Here is a 17,037-nt window from a genome sequence, read left to right as displayed (position 1 = left end):
GGGCCCCAAGATGGCTGCCAGGCCTCGAGGCCAGACTCCTGTATGTCACTTCCGTGCCGGCGAGAGAGGCGGGCCCGCTAGCCAATGAGGCTGTGAGGCGGGTCTTCAACTTGATAGGCATCCAAGGTACCCAATGATAGCTGCGAACCTTAGCGTCTACGAACTAACGTCACGCCGAGTTGCAGAGGGACGGCGGGCGGGGCCGAGGCGGCCAAGCCAATGCGATGGCTGGGGCGGGGTCGGGGGGCTCTATAAGTTGTCGATAGGCGGGCACTCCGCCCTAGTTTCTAAGGATCATGTCTGCGAGTCAGGATTCCCGGTAAGAATAGGCGTTTGCAAGAGCTTGTGGCTACTTACCCCATCGTTCCCGTTTGAGGACCCTCCTGGGGCCCAACCTACCGCCCCAGGTCCCCCGGGGTTACGGGGGAAACCGCCCAAGGGGCAAAGGGGGGAGATCCTACGGCCGACGTTGCCAACGGGGTCGAGGCAGAGGGAAGGACGGCCCGGCTAGAGCCGAGCGGGCGAGGGTCGTCTCGAGTTCTCGTCTTAGGCGGTCCCGTGCGCGAAACCCTGCCTCTCGGTGGCCGGACGAGGTCGCGACCTGGCGTGGGAAAGCGGCGGCTGCGTGGCGCGGAGCCGGCCGGGCGCTGCCTCTCCACCGGGGGCGGGCTCGCGCGCGGGGCTGCCGGAGGGTTCCGACGGCACCACTCGCGAGGGACGGGGGAGCCCGGATCCGTAGCCACGCAGCGACTCGGTCGCCGTTGAGATGTGGGTCGGGGGAGAAGAAACCGGCCGGAACAGTGTGCTGGTTTTCTTGACGGCCAGGACTGACCCTAAACCCGAGGAGCGGCCGCGTGAGGCACCAGGAGCCCACCCGGCGCCGGGCGGGCGGGTCCATTTTGCCGCACAAGCTGAGCAATTGGCAAACTGCGGATGGGCAGGTCCACTTAACTTCGGGGGTGAGCGGCCTGAGGTACGGGAGGGCGACGCCATTTCGCGACGGGGCGGGCGGGATGTGGATTGTTCCATGGAGTGGGGGGTGGGGGAAGCCGCTGGGTGGCCGACGGAACGAGCACATGGCGGCTTGAGGGGTTCCCCTCCCCCCGTCTGCTTTGCTTCTAAGTGTTGTGCAATCCCCCCCTTGCTAGCTCGACTGGGGCTCATTGTGCGCGAGGCCGCCACCGCCCGCGGCCTCCCACATCCGGGCACCGCGAGGGGGGAGGGAATCGGCTGGAGGAAGTCGGGGGAGGGCGTGGGCGGAATGACGTGGGGGGAAGGGGACGTCCTATCGGGTCTGGGAGTTGAGGGGCGGGACTTCCGGTTCTCTCTTGCCGCGAAGGGGAGGTGCTCGCGATTGGGCCTTGAATGGTGAACCCCAGTACACGTGGGCTGGGCGGCAAAAACTACATCCGGGCACTGGACATGAGGCTACTCCTACCGGCCCAACCCTTAACCAGTTTCCTTATTTTGTGGAGGTGGCCAGGTCCCCTACTTACTTTTTTGAGTGGTTCCGAGTATCTTGGAAACTGGAGGTGAATCAGGAAGTGAAGGCTGATGGGCCTAATGCTCGCCCTTTTGCTGATAAAGCTCAATTTTTAAACCTACAGATCCAGAGACAATGGCCCCGATGGGATGGAGCCAGAAGGTGTCATCGAGGTAAGACTGACACCTTCCTTTTAGCTTTACATACAAAGCCAGTAGGGTTTTTTTTAACTAAAGGCTGGAGGGCTTGTGAAAGTACAAAGTCACCATTTAGGTCTTAATGTCTTTGCATCCTGCAGAGTAACTGGAATGAAATTGTTGACAGCTTTGATGATATGAACCTTTCGGAGTCTCTCCTCCGTGGCATCTATGCCTATGGTTTTGAAAAGCCCTCTGCCATCCAGCAACGCGCCATTCTTCCTTGTATCAAGGGTAAGGCATTTCAGCCCCAACAAAATTGATTATGGACTCTCCCTGTTCTGGGCAAAGTGGCATCAACTTCATGGTGCTTATCTTATATCAGCCAGGGGCAAAACAATCCCATGTTTATCCCAGCATGGCTTTTGGTCTGTGCCTTTGCCTGGTTCATGCCTTGGACACAAATATTGCTGTTTATGTTTACTGAACTATTTGTCTCATGAACCAACCCAAAATACATGTATGGCGAGAAGTAAACTAATGCTTTGTTCTGTTCAGGTTATGATGTGATCGCTCAAGCCCAATCTGGGACTGGGAAAACAGCCACATTTGCCATATCGATTTTACAGCAGATTGAATTAGATCTAAAGGCCACTCAGGCCTTGGTCTTGGCCCCCACTCGAGAATTAGCTCAGCAGGTAAGTGTCATCTTTCCATCAAAGGGTTGCTTTATAAAACAATGCACTAAGCGCCACCCCTACACCAAAAAATTCCACTGCATTTAGGGGATGAAGAGATAAATCTGGTTGAGAGAAATGATTTGGTCCTAGTTGTTGGAATAATTATAGGCTGTTTTCTACCCAAATATAACCATTTTCCTGAGTCAGATGGGAAGGTTTCTGGGTAGAGCCCAACTGGCTAGGCAAGTTAAATGGTTATTTTATAAACAAACCCCCTGGCAATGGGCAAAGAGACACTTCATTGGTGGTGGTGGCTCTTATATCAGTCAGGGGCAGAATATGTGATGATCCTTTGTTCATCCTAGCTTGATGCCTCAATCAGTGGCCAAAGCTGTTTCATGCCTAGGGCACAGAAATTTGTCAAGATTGTTCTTTGAGACTTGGAACAAAAAAAATGACATTAGACTTAATGCTTTATGACGCTCAAAGTTTTCAGTAAAGGTCACCTGGCTTGGGCTTTGTAGCAAGTATGCGATCGACCCCCAGGTATGCCTTCGTGGTCCATAAATATTTCTGAGTTCTAAATAGGTTACAATTTTCAGAAAGTTGAGGAATTTTTTTTTTCCTTTTTTTTTTGGTCTGTCTTGGGCTCACTGTCAGCTCTTCAGCTCAAGGCTAGTATCTAACATTTGAGACACAGTGCCACTTCCGGTTCTATGGTAGTTGATTGGAGGTAAGAGTAATGGACTTTCTTTGAAACTTCAGGCTGGCTTTGAACCGTGATCCTCATATCTGCACCTCAGTAGCTAGAATTACAGGCATTAGCCACTGGCGCCCAGCTTAACCTATCTTAATTGTGTCAAGTGATGAGATATAAAATAAAGTAGGTTTCATTGTGAATAAATACATGGAAAAAAAGAACTTAAGATAATACTGTCACAGTTCTTATCAGTCAGGCACTGGTGGCTCATGCCTCTAATTTTAGCTATTCAGGTTGAGATCTGAGGATCACAGTTCAATGCCAGCTTGGGCAGGAAAGACCATGAGACTCTTCAATAAACACTAGAAAGAAAACCGGAAGTGGTGCTGTGGCTCAAGTGGTACAGCACCTGCCTTGAGCTGAAGAGTGCAAGGGGCAGCGTCCAGGCCCAGAGTTCAAGCCCCAAGACCAAAACACAGAAAAAAATACCTTGTTTTTTCTGTGTTTAGATACAAAAGGTGGTCATGGCATTAGGAGATTATATGGGTGCTTCCTGCCATGCCTGCATTGGGGGTACCAATGTACGTGCTGAAGTGCAGAAGTTGCAGATGGAAGCTCCCCATATCATCGTGGGTACTCCTGGCCGTGTATTCGATATGCTTAATCGAAGATACCTGTGTAAGTACTATTTTTCAATTGGAGTCATCTATGCATCTTTTCAAACTATTATTTTACCAGAAATCTTTGTAGGAATAGATTTTCCTTTCTTGAGGAGATGCTCTATGATGAATCCCATGCGTGTCATCTGAGCCTAACTTCCCTGTTGTCTTGGGCCCTGTTAGTGTTCTACTTCCCAGGGCTGTCTGGCCTGTCAGGGAATTCCTGGGCAAAGGATCAGTCCTTAAATTCTGAGAGCAGGCTTCCTGTCAAGTTTTCTATTTAGCAGGAAGTGGCTTAGATTTCACACTTGGTAATTAGGTGTTTGTATTAATGCATTGTAGCTCCCAAATACATCAAGATGTTTGTACTGGATGAAGCTGATGAGATGTTAAGCCGTGGGTTTAAGGACCAGATCTATGATATATTCCAAAAGCTCAACAGCAACACCCAGGTAAGAAAGTGGGTGAAAGCAGAGCAAGTGCCAAGGAACTGTACGTGATCTTGAAACTTTCTTAACCTTTTAGACCTCACTAGGGATAAGCATGACATATCTACCCACCCTGAGAAGTAATCTTTTTTACCAGGTGGTCTTGTTGTCTGCTACAATGCCTTCTGATGTGCTTGAGGTGACCAAGAAGTTCATGAGGGACCCCATTCGGATCCTTGTCAAGAAGGAAGAGTTGACCCTGGAGGGTATCCGCCAATTCTACATCAATGTGGAAAGAGAGGTGGGGGCCAGTGCAGGTGGCGGGCCTGATAGTAAGTTGTGGGGTATAGCCCCTGACTGATTTTTCTCCCATCTTCAGGAATGGAAGCTTGACACATTGTGTGACTTGTATGAAACCCTGACCATCACTCAGGCAGTCATCTTCATCAACACCCGAAGGAAGGTCGATTGGCTTACTGAAAAGATGCATGCCCGAGACTTCACAGTATCTGCCATGGTGAATTTCCTTTAACATAGTGTGTCTGTGTGTAAGTTACTAGTTACCTGCTGTTATAAATTATGTTGTGTACTTCCTAGCATGGAGATATGGACCAAAAGGAACGAGATGTGATCATGAGGGAGTTCCGGTCTGGCTCTAGCAGAGTACTGATTACCACTGACCTGCTGGTGAGTAAGGATTGAGAGAAAAATGGGAAGAGAATCCAAGGTGATTCCCTCTCCAGGGGGCCAGCTAGTGCCTCTCAGGAAAGTAGCAACTTGGAAGAAAATGTGGCATGCCTAAACATTCTGGGGAACAGGGGATGCATGTTTTCCTTTGCCTTCCTTAGGCTGCCTACATGTATACTTTACTAAGTCTCTGGATAGATTGCATTCTCATTTGTCTTTCTTGACAGGCCAGAGGCATTGATGTGCAGCAGGTTTCTTTAGTCATCAACTATGACCTTCCAACTAATAGGGAAAACTATATCCACAGGTGAGTGCCTGGGCACTGGTCCAACTCCATTACCCCATCCCTGCCTGCTGACTACATGTGCTGGTATCCCCCTTTCCCACTCCATTGTTCTTCTTTTTCCAGAATTGGTCGTGGTGGTCGCTTTGGTCGTAAGGGTGTGGCTATTAATATGGTAACAGAAGAAGACAAGAGGACTCTTAGAGACATCGAGACCTTCTACAACACCTCCATTGAAGAAATGCCCCTCAATGTTGCAGACCTCATCTGAGAAGGGCTGTCATGCTACCTGGCCCCAACCAGGATTGAACCCTGGTCAGGCTAAGGAGCAGCTGGAGGGGGGAGGGAAGGGGAGCCAAGGGATGGACATCTTGTCTTTTTTTTCCCTTTTTTTTCTTTGAATAAATGTCACTTTTTGAGGCAAAAGAAGGAAACGTGAACATTTTAGACACCCTTTTCTTTGGGGTACGCTCTTGCCCCAGGCGCCGTCTCCTCCCAGAAACACTAATCCATTTCCTTAACCTAGTCACCTCCTGATCCCAGAGGCTCTCCCACCCCAGCTGGATCCCTCTGAAAGTGATTCAAGGGGTTATAACATGTCAGCTTAACCTCATTTCCTGGACCAAAGCAGGGAGAAGCCCTGCATGAGGTGTCCAGGGGACTGTCCCTAGGTAGGGGGAGCAGGGGAGAGAAAATGGTAGCCATTTTTACATTGTTTTGTATAGTATTTATTGATTCAGGAAACAAAACACAAAATTCTGAATAAAATGATTTGGAAAGTGCCTGTTTGGGCTTTTCTGTTCTTCCCTTCCCCTCATACTTCAGTTCATTAGCATCCCATTTGGTAGCTAATTTTTTTCCTGGTCATGGGGCTTAAACTCTGGGTCTGGGTACCATCCCTGAATTCTTAAGCTTAATGTGAGTACATGAACCACAGCACCACTTTTGGTTTTCTGGTGATTAATTGGGAGAGTCTCATAGACTGGCTCTAAACCTGCAATTCTTAGAATTCAAGTCTCTTAGTAGGGTTACCAGCATGAGCACCCAGCATTCACTAGCTGAATTAATGGGGTTGGGTGCATACTGTCACAAGCTTCTCATGTGTTTTCATTAAAGAGGAAGTGGTGAGGTCAAGAGGGGAGAAAAAGCACATCTAGGGCCTGAGTTCCTGGGAGAATTCTGCCCACTTTGTCAGCAGGTCAGGCCCTGCTTTCTGAGCTAAGCAAAGGACTGAGTCAACCACTTGCCTCTAGGCTCACGTTATGTGACATGACACCTCCCACTTTACGCAGAGCCAATAGAACCCTAGCAATTTTCAATGAGACTGGGACAGGTTCCTGAGTCAGGTACCAGTTTGCAGAAGTCCAGGCTTTCATTTCCTCTTCAAGAGAAAGCAGAGGAATTAGGTTTGAGCAGCTGGAGTTTGCACAGCCCAGCTGGACTGCTTGAAACTAGTCTGCCATGATGCTGCTGGTGTTCCCCATGGCTTTGCTGGGACTACTAGCAGGTAAGAAAGATGCCAGGAGGGAGGGAATCCCCTGGGAAGGAAGCCCATTGCTTAGGATGCTAACAAGTCTCTGAAAGCCCAGGGAATGGAGAATGGCTGTCCTGAGAATGACTGTCCTCACAAAAAATCTGCCACTCTGCTGCCGTCCTTCACGGTGACACCTACGGCTACTGAAAGCACTACAAGTCCTACCACCAGCCCTGTACTCTCTACCACCAGCCATCAACCCACCACCACCAGCCATGGAAATGTCACAGTTCATCCAACGCATGAAAGCGCTACCACCAGCCCTGGACCTACAGCTGTCACTCTGAATCCTGCCAATATCACCAGCCATGGAAATACTACCATTCACCCCACCACGGGCAACAGCACTGCTACCACCCCAGGATATACCAGTCCCTCCCACCCAAGACCACCTCCACCCTCTCCAAGTCCTAGCCCAGGATCCAAGGATACTATTGGAAACTATACATGGACTAATGGTTCCCAGCCCTGCGTCCAGCTCCAAGCCCAGATACAGATTCGAATCCTGTATCCAACCCAAGGTGGAGAAGAGGTAAAGCTAAAACGGCTGGGACACAGGATGGGAGAGGGGCAAATTCTGTTGCTGAGAGGGAGGAAGTGAGAGGAGAGACAGAACCTTGGATGACAAAACCATTTAGTCTTAAGACTACTCTTTTTACTTCCATAGGCCTGGGGTGTCTCTGTACTGAACCCCAACAAAACCAAGGTCCAAGGGCACTGTGAGAGTGCCCATTCCCACCTGCTTCTCTCATTTCCATATGGACAGCTCAGCTTTGGATTCAAACAGGTATATCTCCACACCATCACTCATTGACCTTCCCAGTACCCATGTCTTCCCAGTCCCTTTGCCTCATTCCTTGCTCTGAAGATAGCAGAGTCCCTCCTCCTGATGCCCTGAGCCTTCCTGTTCACTTCCCAGGACCTGCAGCAGAGTCAGAGTATGGTCTACCTCAACTATATGGCAGTGGAACATAATGTGTCCTTCCCCAAGGCCACAAGTGAGTATCTTTCTTCCCATTCTCATTGTTAGCATTAGGTGGGAGTGGAAGGCAGATTTGGACCTGATCTCTTCATCTGTTTAGAGTGGACATTCAAGGCTCAGAATACATCACTTCGAGATCTCCAAGCACCCCTAGGCCGGAGCTTTAGTTGTGGAAATGCAAGCATAGTTCTTTCTCCAGATATTCACCTTGATCTGCTCTCCCTGAGGCTACAGGCTGCTCAGCTGCCCCATTCAGGTGTCTTTGGGCCAAGTAAGAATTACCATTTAACTTATCAAATTCTCCCACTACTCAGGAAGGACCCCTCTTCCCAACTCCAGATCTCCTTTTTTGGCTCTCATTTTAATTTCTCAGATTCCCCTGTGTTGGGTCTGCCATACATGTTGAGCAATTGTCCTGTATTCTGCAAGAATTACCCATTACTATTGTGTGTCATCGCCCACACAATTCCACTATTCCCCAGCCACCACAGCAACAATGCCTACTTGTCCTCTTTCTGCCAGGTTTCTTGTGCCCCAGTGACAAATCCATCTGGCTGCCTCTCATCATTGGCCTAATCCTCCTCGGCCTCCTCACCCTGGTACTTGTTGCCTTCTGCATCGTCCGAAGACGCTCTTCCACCTATGAGCCCCTCTGAGCATTTGCCCCATCCCCCAGTGTATCAGGTGGCACCCTCATTTCCTCACTCCGTAGCCAACTCGAAAGACACTGTTATCTTCTCTTTTTTTTTTTTTTTTTAACAAAATGAGAGATTCTGTAATGGAAATGGGGTGGGGGGGGGAGGGTGTATTATATGTGCTAGGTTTCTCCCTATCCCAGGAGAATAATAAAAGTTACTCCAATCTTTGTCGTTGGTTTCTCTTGTCTTGCCAGGATTAAAAGTCATGAGTTTCTTGTCATGTGCCTTTCTGTGGTTGAGTCATAGGGAACTAAAGACAGCTGGCAAGAACAAATGAAACTGTCATGTGTAAGTGTCTTCATGCTGACCATGGTTTGCACCATCATTACACAGTACAAGCCCTACTCTTCACAGTAGGACATGGTGCAATAACCCCCCACGACCCACGGAGAGGTGCTCAGGCCAGAGCCTTATCAGCCCCACTACTGCTTTTAAGATGCCCGGAACATCCGTGCTGACCACGGAGCCTCCTGAGACACCAGGTCCAGGAAGTCTCCACTAGAATGGCTGGGGTCCTGGTGCCAGGTGGCTGTGGCCCAAAGCTCCCATTGGTAGCAGAGATGCCAGGGCCCACTTACTCCTAATTTAAATTCTTGCCCCGCGCGTGGCACCCTTGCTGCCATCCCTATGGGAGTTCCTGCCTAAGCCTTTACAGAAGCTTCCAGATCTGGGGCCCTGCATGATGGGGGGGAGAGGAGGGGGCAAAGAGACTGATCTCCCGAAGCTGAGCCATGTCCCCACTACCTCCTGTCCCACATGGCTTCTGCGCCCAGCAGTAGCTGCTGCACATACCAAAGCAAGGCAAAGCATGAGGGCTGTCCAGCGCAGAATGGTCTACTCCCGCCAGCTCTACTCCCCCTGGAAATGCCTAAAGGGCCGGGGGAAGGGGAGGGAGCGTGTTGAGAACTCCAAAGACACCCCCAACGCCATTTTGGGGATATATATACTCCTTTCCTCAACTTGAAGCAATGAAAAGTTGGCTGGGAGAGAAGACAAGATGGCGTATAAGCGGAAGGGGCGGAGAAAGGCAGAGGGATAAACCTTGTTTCCGAAATGGAAGCATAAACAAAGGCACGAGAGGGGTAACTGCGCAGGAGTACATCTGTGGCTCGCTTCCAAGCTCGAGCTTCAGGACACATGCAAGGCGCGATCTCAAAGAGAGCGGTTTTACCCCGCCGGTGCAGTGAAGGGATAAATAAGAGACAGTGAAAGCCTGGGAGATGCGGGAAGATCCGGGGGCGGGGCCTGGGGCGCGCATGCGTCATGCGACCCTATGGCGCTCTGCAGAAACTGGCGGAAGTTAGCGTTCCAACATGGCGGCTGAGGCAGGCGGACCGCTCAAACGGGCCCTGGTGCCGATTCTTTTACCTGAGAAATGCTACGACCAGCTTTTCGTCCAATGGGACTTGCTCCACGGTGAGTTTTATTTAGCCTCCAGTTAAAGGCTTGCTTGGCCGACCTTGTACCTGACGTAGAGCGTGACTGGCGACTAAAGTGACGGGAGCGGCTGCTCCCAGCAGGAGCTGGGCGGAAGGCGTTTCTGAGGAGGGCGGAAGTGTACTGGCCGGAGGCGGGGGCGGAGGCTATATTTGGGCAAGAGGGGATGACGCCGGGTGACTTCCCGGGGGGGGGGGGGGGGGGAGGGTGTGTGTGTGTGTGTGTGTGTGTGTGTGTGTGTGTGTGTGTGTGTGTGTGTTGTGTGTGTCTGTGTCTGTGTGTCTGTCTGTATCTGTGTGTGTGTCTGTGTCTGTGTGTCTGTGTGTGTGTCAAGCTCTTTTTATCGTTTTCACTCAGCGCTGCTCCGAACTTCAATTGTGGCTTTTTGCTGGTTACTTGGAAATCAAGAATCTCTTGGGGGGCTGGGAAGGTGGCTCAGTGGTAGAGTGCTTGCCTTGCATGCATGAGGCCCTGGGTTCAATTCCTCAGCACCACATAAACAGAAAAAGGCGGAAGTGGTGCTGTGGCTTAAGTGATAGAGCTCTAGCCTTGAGCTGAAGAGTTGAGGGACAGCGTTCAGGCCCAGAGTTCAAATCCCACAACCGAAAAAAAAAAAAAAATCGGGGGGGGAAGGAGAAGGATTGGGATTGGGGGGGAGGCTGGAAAGGGATGTGAAGGGTAAACAAAGGAGGAGGCTGCAATGCTTGGTAAGAAATGTACGCATTGTCCTGCCCATGTAATTGTAACTCCTCTGTACAGTATGTTCACAAATAAAATTAAATTTAAAAAAAAAAAAAGAATCTCTTAGATTTGTCTGCCCAGTCTGGCTTCGAACCGGGATCCTTGGATTTCAGGCTTCGGAGTAATTAGAATTACAGGTGTGAGCACCAATACCTGGATCTGAAGGCTTACATTTGATTTTTTTTTTAAAGCAAATAAAAATCTCATCAACCCAGTTTGGCCTCTGCTCCACAGTGGTTCCAGCCTGTAATCTTAGCTATTCAGGAGGCTGAGATCTGAGGAACTTGGGTTCAGAGCCAGCCCAGGCAGGAAATTCTAATTAACCAACAGAAAACTGGTAGAGTATTAGCCTGGAGTGAAAAAAATGCTCAGAGACAGAGCCCAGGTCCTGAGTTCAAACCCCACAACGGACCAAAAAAAAAAAAAAAACGTGGCCTTTGCTGAATCACTGACCAAGATCAAACTTAATTGGAAGCCTTTGATGAAACAGACCTTTCTTCATTACTCTGAAAACTCCTGATATTCTACTTTCTTTACGTCCAGCCTTCACATAGGCTCATGATCTTAATTTTGGAATATTTTCCCTTCCTCTTTCTGTTTTGAAGCATTCCCACAGCACAAGGTTCACCCTGGATATTAGTCCTTTTAGGAAGTCTTGATCTGTCCACCCCACCCCCACCTCCATACTCCCCATCAGTAGTTCACTGTCAGCCTCCTCAGTGATCTATCATTGTGTTCACACACCCACTCCCAGAGTACTTGGGGCCTCTTGCTTGCTAGGCAGGCACTTTACCACCAAGCCATTCCTATACCTGACAGCATTCTTTGCATGGGGGGGGGGATTTGAACTCAGGGCCTGGGTCCTGTCCCCTACTATTTTCTGCTCAAGGCTAGCACTCTACCACTTGAGCCACATCTCTCCTTACGGCTCTTTGGTGGCTAGCTGAAGATAAGAATCTTTCAGACTTTGCTACCCCTCAGATCTCAGTCTGAGTGGCTACAGTTAACAGATGTGAGCCATGGGCACCTGACCTATATTGCATTCATGATCCCTTACTGGGCCAAGTTCTTGGTGGGAAGGCTTGAGTGTGGGATAAGGTGGCTTGGGTATAAAAACAAGCTCTGGAAAGATAAAGTCCATCAGCAAGAGCTAATCAGTTTAGGAATGAATAAATGGAGACATTTTTGTAAATGTGAGGTAGGATACTCTTGCTCTGAGGAGGAAAAAAAAGGAGGGCTCGTGGGCATTACTGTGTTACCCAGAAGCAATGGAGAGACTTAGAAGTAAGGCCAAAAAGTTTTAACTTTATTTGTAGGGAATGTTTAGATTGGGGAAAAAAAGCTGAGCACCAGTGACTCACACTTAGAATCTTAGTTACTTGGGAGGCTGAGATATGAGGATCACAGTTTGAAGCCAGCTTGGGCAGGAAAGTCCATGAGACTCATCTCCAATAAATAACTAAAAAAAAGCTGGAAGTAGCACTGTGGCTCAAGTGGTAGAATGCTAGCCTTGAGCCAAAGAAGCACAGGACAGTGCCTAGACCCAAATTCAAGTCCCAGATCAAGGGAAGGGGGAGGGGGCATTGGAAGAGAAGGCAATAGGGAAGTGAATCTGGTCTGGAAAGCCATCTAGTTGCATATGAGGTGATTTGGAGTTGGAAGGACCAGTGTCTTTTGCCGTGTGGTCATGCCAGGGTGAGGTGGAAAGGGAGGATAGCCCAGAGGAGCCCTTCAAGCCCTGGTCTGAGTTTCAGAGTTCTGCTCTTTTTCTCTTCTCAGTTCCCTGCCTCAAGATTCTCCTCAGCAAAGGCCTGGGGCTGGGCATTGTGGCTGGGTCACTTCTTGGTATGTATCTTAATCCTCCCTTCCTACTGCTGGGAACAGAGGGAGCTCCCGGGGCTATATATATCCTATGGTTCCCTTCACAGAAGTGAGGTGAATATGCTTCCCAACACATTATGTAGCTGCCTTATTGTGTTGCCAAGGGACTGGGACTCCTCAGCTTAGCTCTTCTTATCCCTTCCCTAGTGAAGTTGCCTCAGATATTTAAAATTCTGGGAGCCAAGAGTGCAGAAGGGCTGAGTCTTCAGTCAGTATTGCTGGAGCTAGTGGCGTTGACCGGGACTGTGGTCTACAGCATCACCAACAACTTCCCCTTCAGGTGAGAACCCCCTCCTCCTTCATCTCCAAGGGTATAGTTCTGGTTCAGGAAGGCCAAAAGGTAGGAAAGCTTAAGCTCTTCCAGAAGTTTCCATACCAACACCAGGGGGTAAAAAGTGAGATCTCAAAAATGCCCACGCTTATTGATGTCATAGGTGAGGGCTGTGTTTTGGAGAGGTCAGGGTACCCAAAACTGTGTCCCTGATGGACCGGCCATGGAGGCTTTCCCTGCCTCTTTCCAGGCCTGCCTTTCTTCCCCCCAACTCTTGACTCTGCAGCTCTTGGGGCGAAGCCCTGTTCCTGACACTGCAAACAGTTACCATCTGCTTCCTAGTCATGCACTTCAGAGGACAAACTGTGAAAGGTGAGGGGATTTGGCCCGCGGTTCTGGGAAGTGTGCGGAATGCTGAAACCTCAGGCCTGGGGAAGCTAGAAGACATAATGTGACTAATGATTCCTTGTTTCTGAACCTCAGGAGTCGCCTTCCTAGCCTGCTATGCACTGGTCCTGATGGTACTCCTTTCACCACTCATGCCTTTGGCTGTAGTCACGCTGCTTCAGGCCTCCAATGTGCCTGCTGTGGTGGTGGGAAAGGTGGGTATTGGGAGTGGGGTAAGGTCGAGGGGGGCACAGTGGAAGCCCAAAGGATGGGGATTTAGACTGAGGGGAATGGGAAAGTCAGAGATGGTACATGGTGCTGAGAACACCAAAGGTCTCAACTTCTCTCCTAGCTGCTCCAGGCAGCCACAAACTACCGAAATGGACACACGGGCCAACTCTCAGCCATCACAATCTTTTTGCTGTTTGGAGGCTCCTTGACACGCATCTTCACTTCCATTCAGGTGAGTGCACCTTCTGCCCTCTAGAGGGCACTAAAAAACTTCATCTTACCCCTCTCAGCTGAGGACTAAACCTTTGTCCTTAAGAGTAACCTTTCTTGAGCTCTACTGAAGGGTGGCTCTTTCTCACCACCAGGAAACTGGAGACCCCCTCATGGCTGGAGTCTTCGTGGTCTCCTCTCTCTGCAATGGCCTCATTGCTGCTCAAGTCCTCTTCTACTGGAACTCAAAGCCACCCCATAAGCAGAAAAAGGAACAGTAGGGCTGAGCAGCAGATCAGATCAGCTACTGGAATCATTCCTTGGTTCGGTTCATCCACTCAAGGGTCCACCCCATGTGAGCCTGTCTGCTGGTGTGACTTTTAGTCATCTATTCCTGGGCAACTGCAACTTCCTGAGCCACGGTTTATTTTTAGTGGAAACAGACAGTAAAGCTTTTCTAAGACCATTCACGTACTATCTACTCATTCTCATGTTTGGCTGAGTTGCCAGTTATTTTTCTGCCTTTATCTAGAAGACAGGTTGGACCAAGGGGTAGAGGGACGGAGGTGTGTGGGGCGGGGCTTGTGGCTGCCTTCCTCCCTGAACCTGGCTGGAACTGTCTTCTAGACCCCAGTACTGGGAGTGGGGGAAGGGGGACAGAATGACTCAGGCAGGCCCCAGGGTGGGGTGAGGAGCTTCCTGCTCTGGCAGGTCCTGGCGGAAGGGAGTGGAGATGGCACAGGTTCCTGCTGCTGTGGAGTGATGGTGGATGGAACAATAAAGACTCGACACAAGATTTAATTGTACAAAAATGGGTTTAGTGTGGTTTTGCTTCGAGACTGTAAGCCTCTAAACCAAAATTCAGAGAGTTCTGTGATGGAAAGAGGATGTGGCATTCATTTCCTGAGAGGTCCATGTGTGTGAAAGGTGGGCTAGGGGCACGGAGCACCAGCAAGGGGAGTGTTGTATGGAGGAGAACCTGGGGATGGGTAGGGTGCATAGGGAGGTAGCAGTTCCCCCTGGAGCCTAGGGTCACTGTGAGGGAGGGAGCTTGGTGTGGAGGCCTCTGGTCTATAGTGCGAAGAAGAGCTGCAAAGAGAAACAAATGGGGGGAGGGGGGTGTTACTCCTCTGGGTTGTGGGGGACTGGTCTGGCCAGTTCTAAGTAGGCAGGGGTAGAACTCCAGACACCCAGCCAGCCATGCTGGGTACATCAGCCATGGAACCAGACCCTAGCAAGGCTTAGGAGAGCAGGGAAGCCCTGTCAGGGCATGCTCAGGAGCAGGCTTGCGTGCTGCACGGCTGTTTTCCTCTTTTGGGGCAGAATGGGCTTGGCCTCTCCTTGCCCTGGGGGCTGGGAGAGGAAGCTGGGTCATACACAGGCCAGAAACCCGGGGAAATGGGGCATCCCAGTAACTACAACACACAAAGCTCAGTAGAGAAGGCCCTCTGGGGAAACCTGAGCCACAAGGACCCTCCCAACCGCAGCGAGGTGTGGCCTCCGAGGCCACCTCCACCCCGCTTTCCACTTACCCGTAGCTGCCAGGAAGGTAGGGTGTAGAGTAGTTGGGGGGCTGGTACCCAAAGCCTCTGCTCCCTTGGGTGGTTGTATATCCTGTTCCCCAGAGCGGGCCCCCGCAGGCCAGGCTGTAGTTTCCCTGGCCATAGTGGGCAGGCACGGGGCCCGAGCTCTTGGTTTTCCGCCGAGGCCGGTACTTGTAGTCGGGATAGTCGCGCAGGTGTCGGGCGCGCAGGCGCTTGGCCTCCTCCACGAAGGGCCGCTTCTCCTCCTCACCCAGCTGCTTCCACTGCGCGCCCAGGCGCTTCGAGATCTCGGAGTTGTGCATCTTGGGGTTCTGCTGCGCCATCTGGCGGCGCTGAGCAGAGCTCCACACCATGAAAGCGTTCATGGGACGCTTCACCTTCTCCAGGGGAAGGGCCCCGGGGCTCGCGGCGCCTTCTAGTTCCTGGGGGCCCGAAGAGGAGGAGGTACCAGCTGTAGGAGTCCCAGGCTCCAGGCTCCAGGCCTGGGCCTGTGAGGAGCCCGGTAGCGCCATGGTTTGAAGGGAAGCCTTAAAAGGGCGTCCGGAGTGTCCACTCCTCAAAGTAGGCTGCAACCCTCAAAATGCAGTCTCTCCGGTGTGGAGTTGTGGCAGAGACACTTACTTGGGTCCCTAGAAAGTAGCAATCGTCCCAGAGTCCTTGAGAAGCAGCACACTTCGGGGAGCTGAATGCAGAATCCTCTGGCACCCCTACCCTGGGGGCGTCTTCCTTAGATCTCTTTTGCTTCTACGTTTCCCCCACCCCAAGCCCTAGTCGCTCTTCCCCTACCCTCTGCTGAGAAGTCAGCCCCGTGGAGGCTCCGAAGATCTGGCAGCTGCCAGGCACACAGCACAGGGACCAAAGGCCTTGCACCGCGCTGCTCCAGCGCTGTTGAGTCTGTGGCTGGCAAGCTAGCCTGGGAACAGCTTTAAGACTCCTCCCCAATTCCTCCCAGAGGCCGAGCTCGCATCCACCGCCCTTAGGCAAACCCAGGTGTCCTGGTCTCTGCAGCCCCAACACTTCCTCAGAGGCACCACGCCCTCCCTCTCCACCCAAGGCCGAAAACTCTGGGTAAGCTGTGCCAATTGTCTCCCCTCCCTTCTCAAGTACCGGCAATTCAAAGTCAATTCCTTTCCACAAAAGGATAGAGGGGCGTCGGATGCCCTCAGGGTTGAGCTGGAGGAACTAGGGAAGGCCCACTCCCAAATGGAACCCACGGCTTCTAAAACCCTTGACCTGCCCCTGGGGCGAGAAAAGGCAGGCGCAGGAGACAGGCCATTTTTGTTTCCTGAGTCATTCCAGCAGGTGCTTGGTAGATGAATCAACCTTTCTCCAGGTGAGAAAACTCAAGCCCTCCCAACCCCAGTTCCCAATGTGAGATTACTCCACTACCAGTGAATTATGGCAGGGTTTTTTTTTTTTGGGGGGGGGGTCTGGTCGTGGGACCTGAACTCTGGGCCTGGGCGCTATCCCTCAGCTCTTCAGCTCCAGGATAGCGCTCTACCACTTGAGCCACAGAGCCACTTCTGGCTTTTTTTTTTTTTTGCTTATGTGGTGCTGAGGAATCAAACCCAGGGCCTCAGGCATACAAGGCAAGCACTCTACCACTGAGCTACCTTCCCAGCCCCTATGTCAGGTTTTAACACAGGTATGAAGCCAGCAAACCCAACACAACTCCCAGGAGCTATGAAGCCAGTGATGTGGATGCTTAGGAGTCAGAGCAGCACTCAGGCCAGGAAATGTGGGCTGGACCCCTGGGCTAGGAGCCCAGCTCCCCCAGCTGCCCAAGGCCCAACCTGTGCCCCAGGCCTCAGGTAATTGTAATCGGATTAAGCAGCCAGTCCCAGCTCTCAGTTTCAAGCAGCCAGCCTAGCCCACCATGACTCAGGGAACAGGAGTGGCCCAACTCCAACAACCTACCAGCAACCAAGGGAGGAAGCTGCAGCCAGGCCTTAAGGCCACCCACTGCTGGACCAGCAGGGTCCCAGGGCCTGGGGACTTTGGGAATGTCAGGAATTCCCAGGAGACCATCTTCACAGAGTGAAGAGTGGCCAAGTGTGGAGGAAC

General features: G+C 51.2%; 4 protein-coding genes, 3 non-coding genes and 1 pseudogene across 7 annotated transcripts; 7 read left to right on the top strand and 1 right to left on the bottom strand.

The window, feature by feature from the left end:
- Positions 1 to 175: 175 nt before the first annotated feature.
- On the top strand, positions 176 to 5,839 carry Eif4a1 (eukaryotic translation initiation factor 4A1). Its single transcript, XM_070001496.1, has 11 exons — positions 176 to 319; positions 1,608 to 1,656; positions 1,782 to 1,914; positions 2,179 to 2,318; positions 3,510 to 3,678; positions 4,002 to 4,111; positions 4,245 to 4,388; positions 4,467 to 4,604; positions 4,685 to 4,774; positions 5,002 to 5,081; positions 5,184 to 5,839. Exons 1-11 carry the CDS (start codon positions 297 to 299, stop codon positions 5,326 to 5,328), a joined length of 1,221 nt encoding a protein of 406 aa, XP_069857597.1. The 5' UTR covers positions 176 to 296; the 3' UTR covers positions 5,329 to 5,839.
- On the top strand, positions 1,952 to 2,086 carry LOC138813350 (small nucleolar RNA SNORA48). Its single transcript, XR_011367752.1, has one exon. It is a non-coding gene; the product is annotated as a small nucleolar RNA SNORA48 (small nucleolar RNA).
- LOC138813351 (small nucleolar RNA SNORA48) lies at positions 2,571 to 2,715 on the top strand (annotated as a pseudogene).
- Positions 3,778 to 3,916, top strand: LOC138813353 (small nucleolar RNA SNORD10). The gene has a single exon (XR_011367754.1). It is a non-coding gene; the product is annotated as a small nucleolar RNA SNORD10 (small nucleolar RNA).
- Positions 4,808 to 4,948, top strand: LOC138813348 (small nucleolar RNA SNORA67). Its single transcript, XR_011367750.1, has one exon. It is a non-coding gene; the product is annotated as a small nucleolar RNA SNORA67 (small nucleolar RNA).
- Positions 5,840 to 6,401: 562 nt separating the features above from the next.
- On the top strand, positions 6,402 to 8,327 carry Cd68 (CD68 molecule). The gene is made up of 6 exons (XM_070001497.1): positions 6,402 to 6,564; positions 6,642 to 7,123; positions 7,259 to 7,378; positions 7,511 to 7,589; positions 7,674 to 7,844; positions 8,096 to 8,327. Exons 1-6 carry the CDS (start codon positions 6,519 to 6,521, stop codon positions 8,227 to 8,229), a joined length of 1,032 nt encoding a protein of 343 aa, XP_069857598.1. The 5' UTR covers positions 6,402 to 6,518; the 3' UTR covers positions 8,230 to 8,327.
- Positions 8,328 to 9,561: 1,234 nt separating this feature from the next.
- Positions 9,562 to 13,895, top strand: Mpdu1 (mannose-P-dolichol utilization defect 1). Its single transcript, XM_070001494.1, has 7 exons — positions 9,562 to 9,687; positions 12,229 to 12,294; positions 12,478 to 12,610; positions 12,888 to 12,973; positions 13,085 to 13,203; positions 13,341 to 13,451; positions 13,585 to 13,895. The coding sequence occupies exons 1-7, from the start codon at positions 9,585 to 9,587 to the stop codon at positions 13,708 to 13,710; spliced, it is 744 nt and encodes a 247-aa protein (XP_069857595.1). The 5' UTR covers positions 9,562 to 9,584; the 3' UTR covers positions 13,711 to 13,895.
- Positions 13,896 to 14,225: 330 nt separating this feature from the next.
- On the bottom strand, positions 14,226 to 15,657 carry Sox15 (SRY-box transcription factor 15). The gene is made up of 2 exons (XM_070001495.1): positions 14,962 to 15,657; positions 14,226 to 14,518 (listed from the first exon to the last, which is right to left on the bottom strand). The coding sequence occupies exons 1-2, from the start codon at positions 15,483 to 15,485 to the stop codon at positions 14,362 to 14,364; spliced, it is 681 nt and encodes a 226-aa protein (XP_069857596.1). The 5' UTR covers positions 15,486 to 15,657; the 3' UTR covers positions 14,226 to 14,361.
- Between the last annotated feature and the right edge of the window lie 1,380 nt (positions 15,658 to 17,037).

Source organism: Dipodomys merriami, unplaced genomic scaffold, assembly GCF_024711535.1.
Source record: "Dipodomys merriami isolate MVZ:Mamm:240054 unplaced genomic scaffold, mDipMer1.0.p SCAF_59, whole genome shotgun sequence".
Classification (NCBI taxonomy): Eukaryota; Metazoa; Chordata; class Mammalia; order Rodentia; family Heteromyidae; genus Dipodomys; species Dipodomys merriami.
Note: the sequence above shows the minus strand (reverse complement) of the source record. Positions and strands in the feature narration are given on the sequence as shown.

Coding starts and splice junctions, on each gene's coding strand:
- Eif4a1 (XM_070001496.1), top strand. CDS start 297: ATGTCTGCGAGTCAGGATTCCCG. Junction 2,319..3,509: donor CTCGAGAATTAGCTCAGCAG/GTAAGTGTCATC, acceptor TTCTGTGTTTAG/ATACAAAAGGTGGTCATGGC. Junction 4,389..4,466: donor ACATCAATGTGGAAAGAGAG/GTGGGGGCCAGT, acceptor TCCCATCTTCAG/GAATGGAAGCTTGACACATT.
- Cd68 (XM_070001497.1), top strand. CDS start 6,519: ATGATGCTGCTGGTGTTCCCCATGGCTTTGCTGGGACTACTAGCAG. Junction 7,379..7,510: donor TCAGCTTTGGATTCAAACAG/GTATATCTCCAC, acceptor TTCACTTCCCAG/GACCTGCAGCAGAGTCAGAG. Junction 7,845..8,095: donor TTCAGGTGTCTTTGGGCCAA/GTAAGAATTACC, acceptor TCTTTCTGCCAG/GTTTCTTGTGCCCCAGTGAC.
- Mpdu1 (XM_070001494.1), top strand. CDS start 9,585: ATGGCGGCTGAGGCAGGCGGACCGCTCAAACGGGCCCTGGTGCCGATT. Junction 9,688..12,228: donor CCAATGGGACTTGCTCCACG/GTGAGTTTTATT, acceptor TTCTCTTCTCAG/TTCCCTGCCTCAAGATTCTC. Junction 12,611..12,887: donor ACCAACAACTTCCCCTTCAG/GTGAGAACCCCC, acceptor TTGACTCTGCAG/CTCTTGGGGCGAAGCCCTGT.
- Sox15 (XM_070001495.1), bottom strand. CDS start 15,485: ATGGCGCTACCGGGCTCCTCACAGGCCCAGGCCTGGAGCCTGGAGCCT. Junction 14,519..14,961: donor TACCTTCCTGGCAGCTACGG/GTAAGTGGAAAG, acceptor TTCTCTTTGCAG/CTCTTCTTCGCACTATAGAC.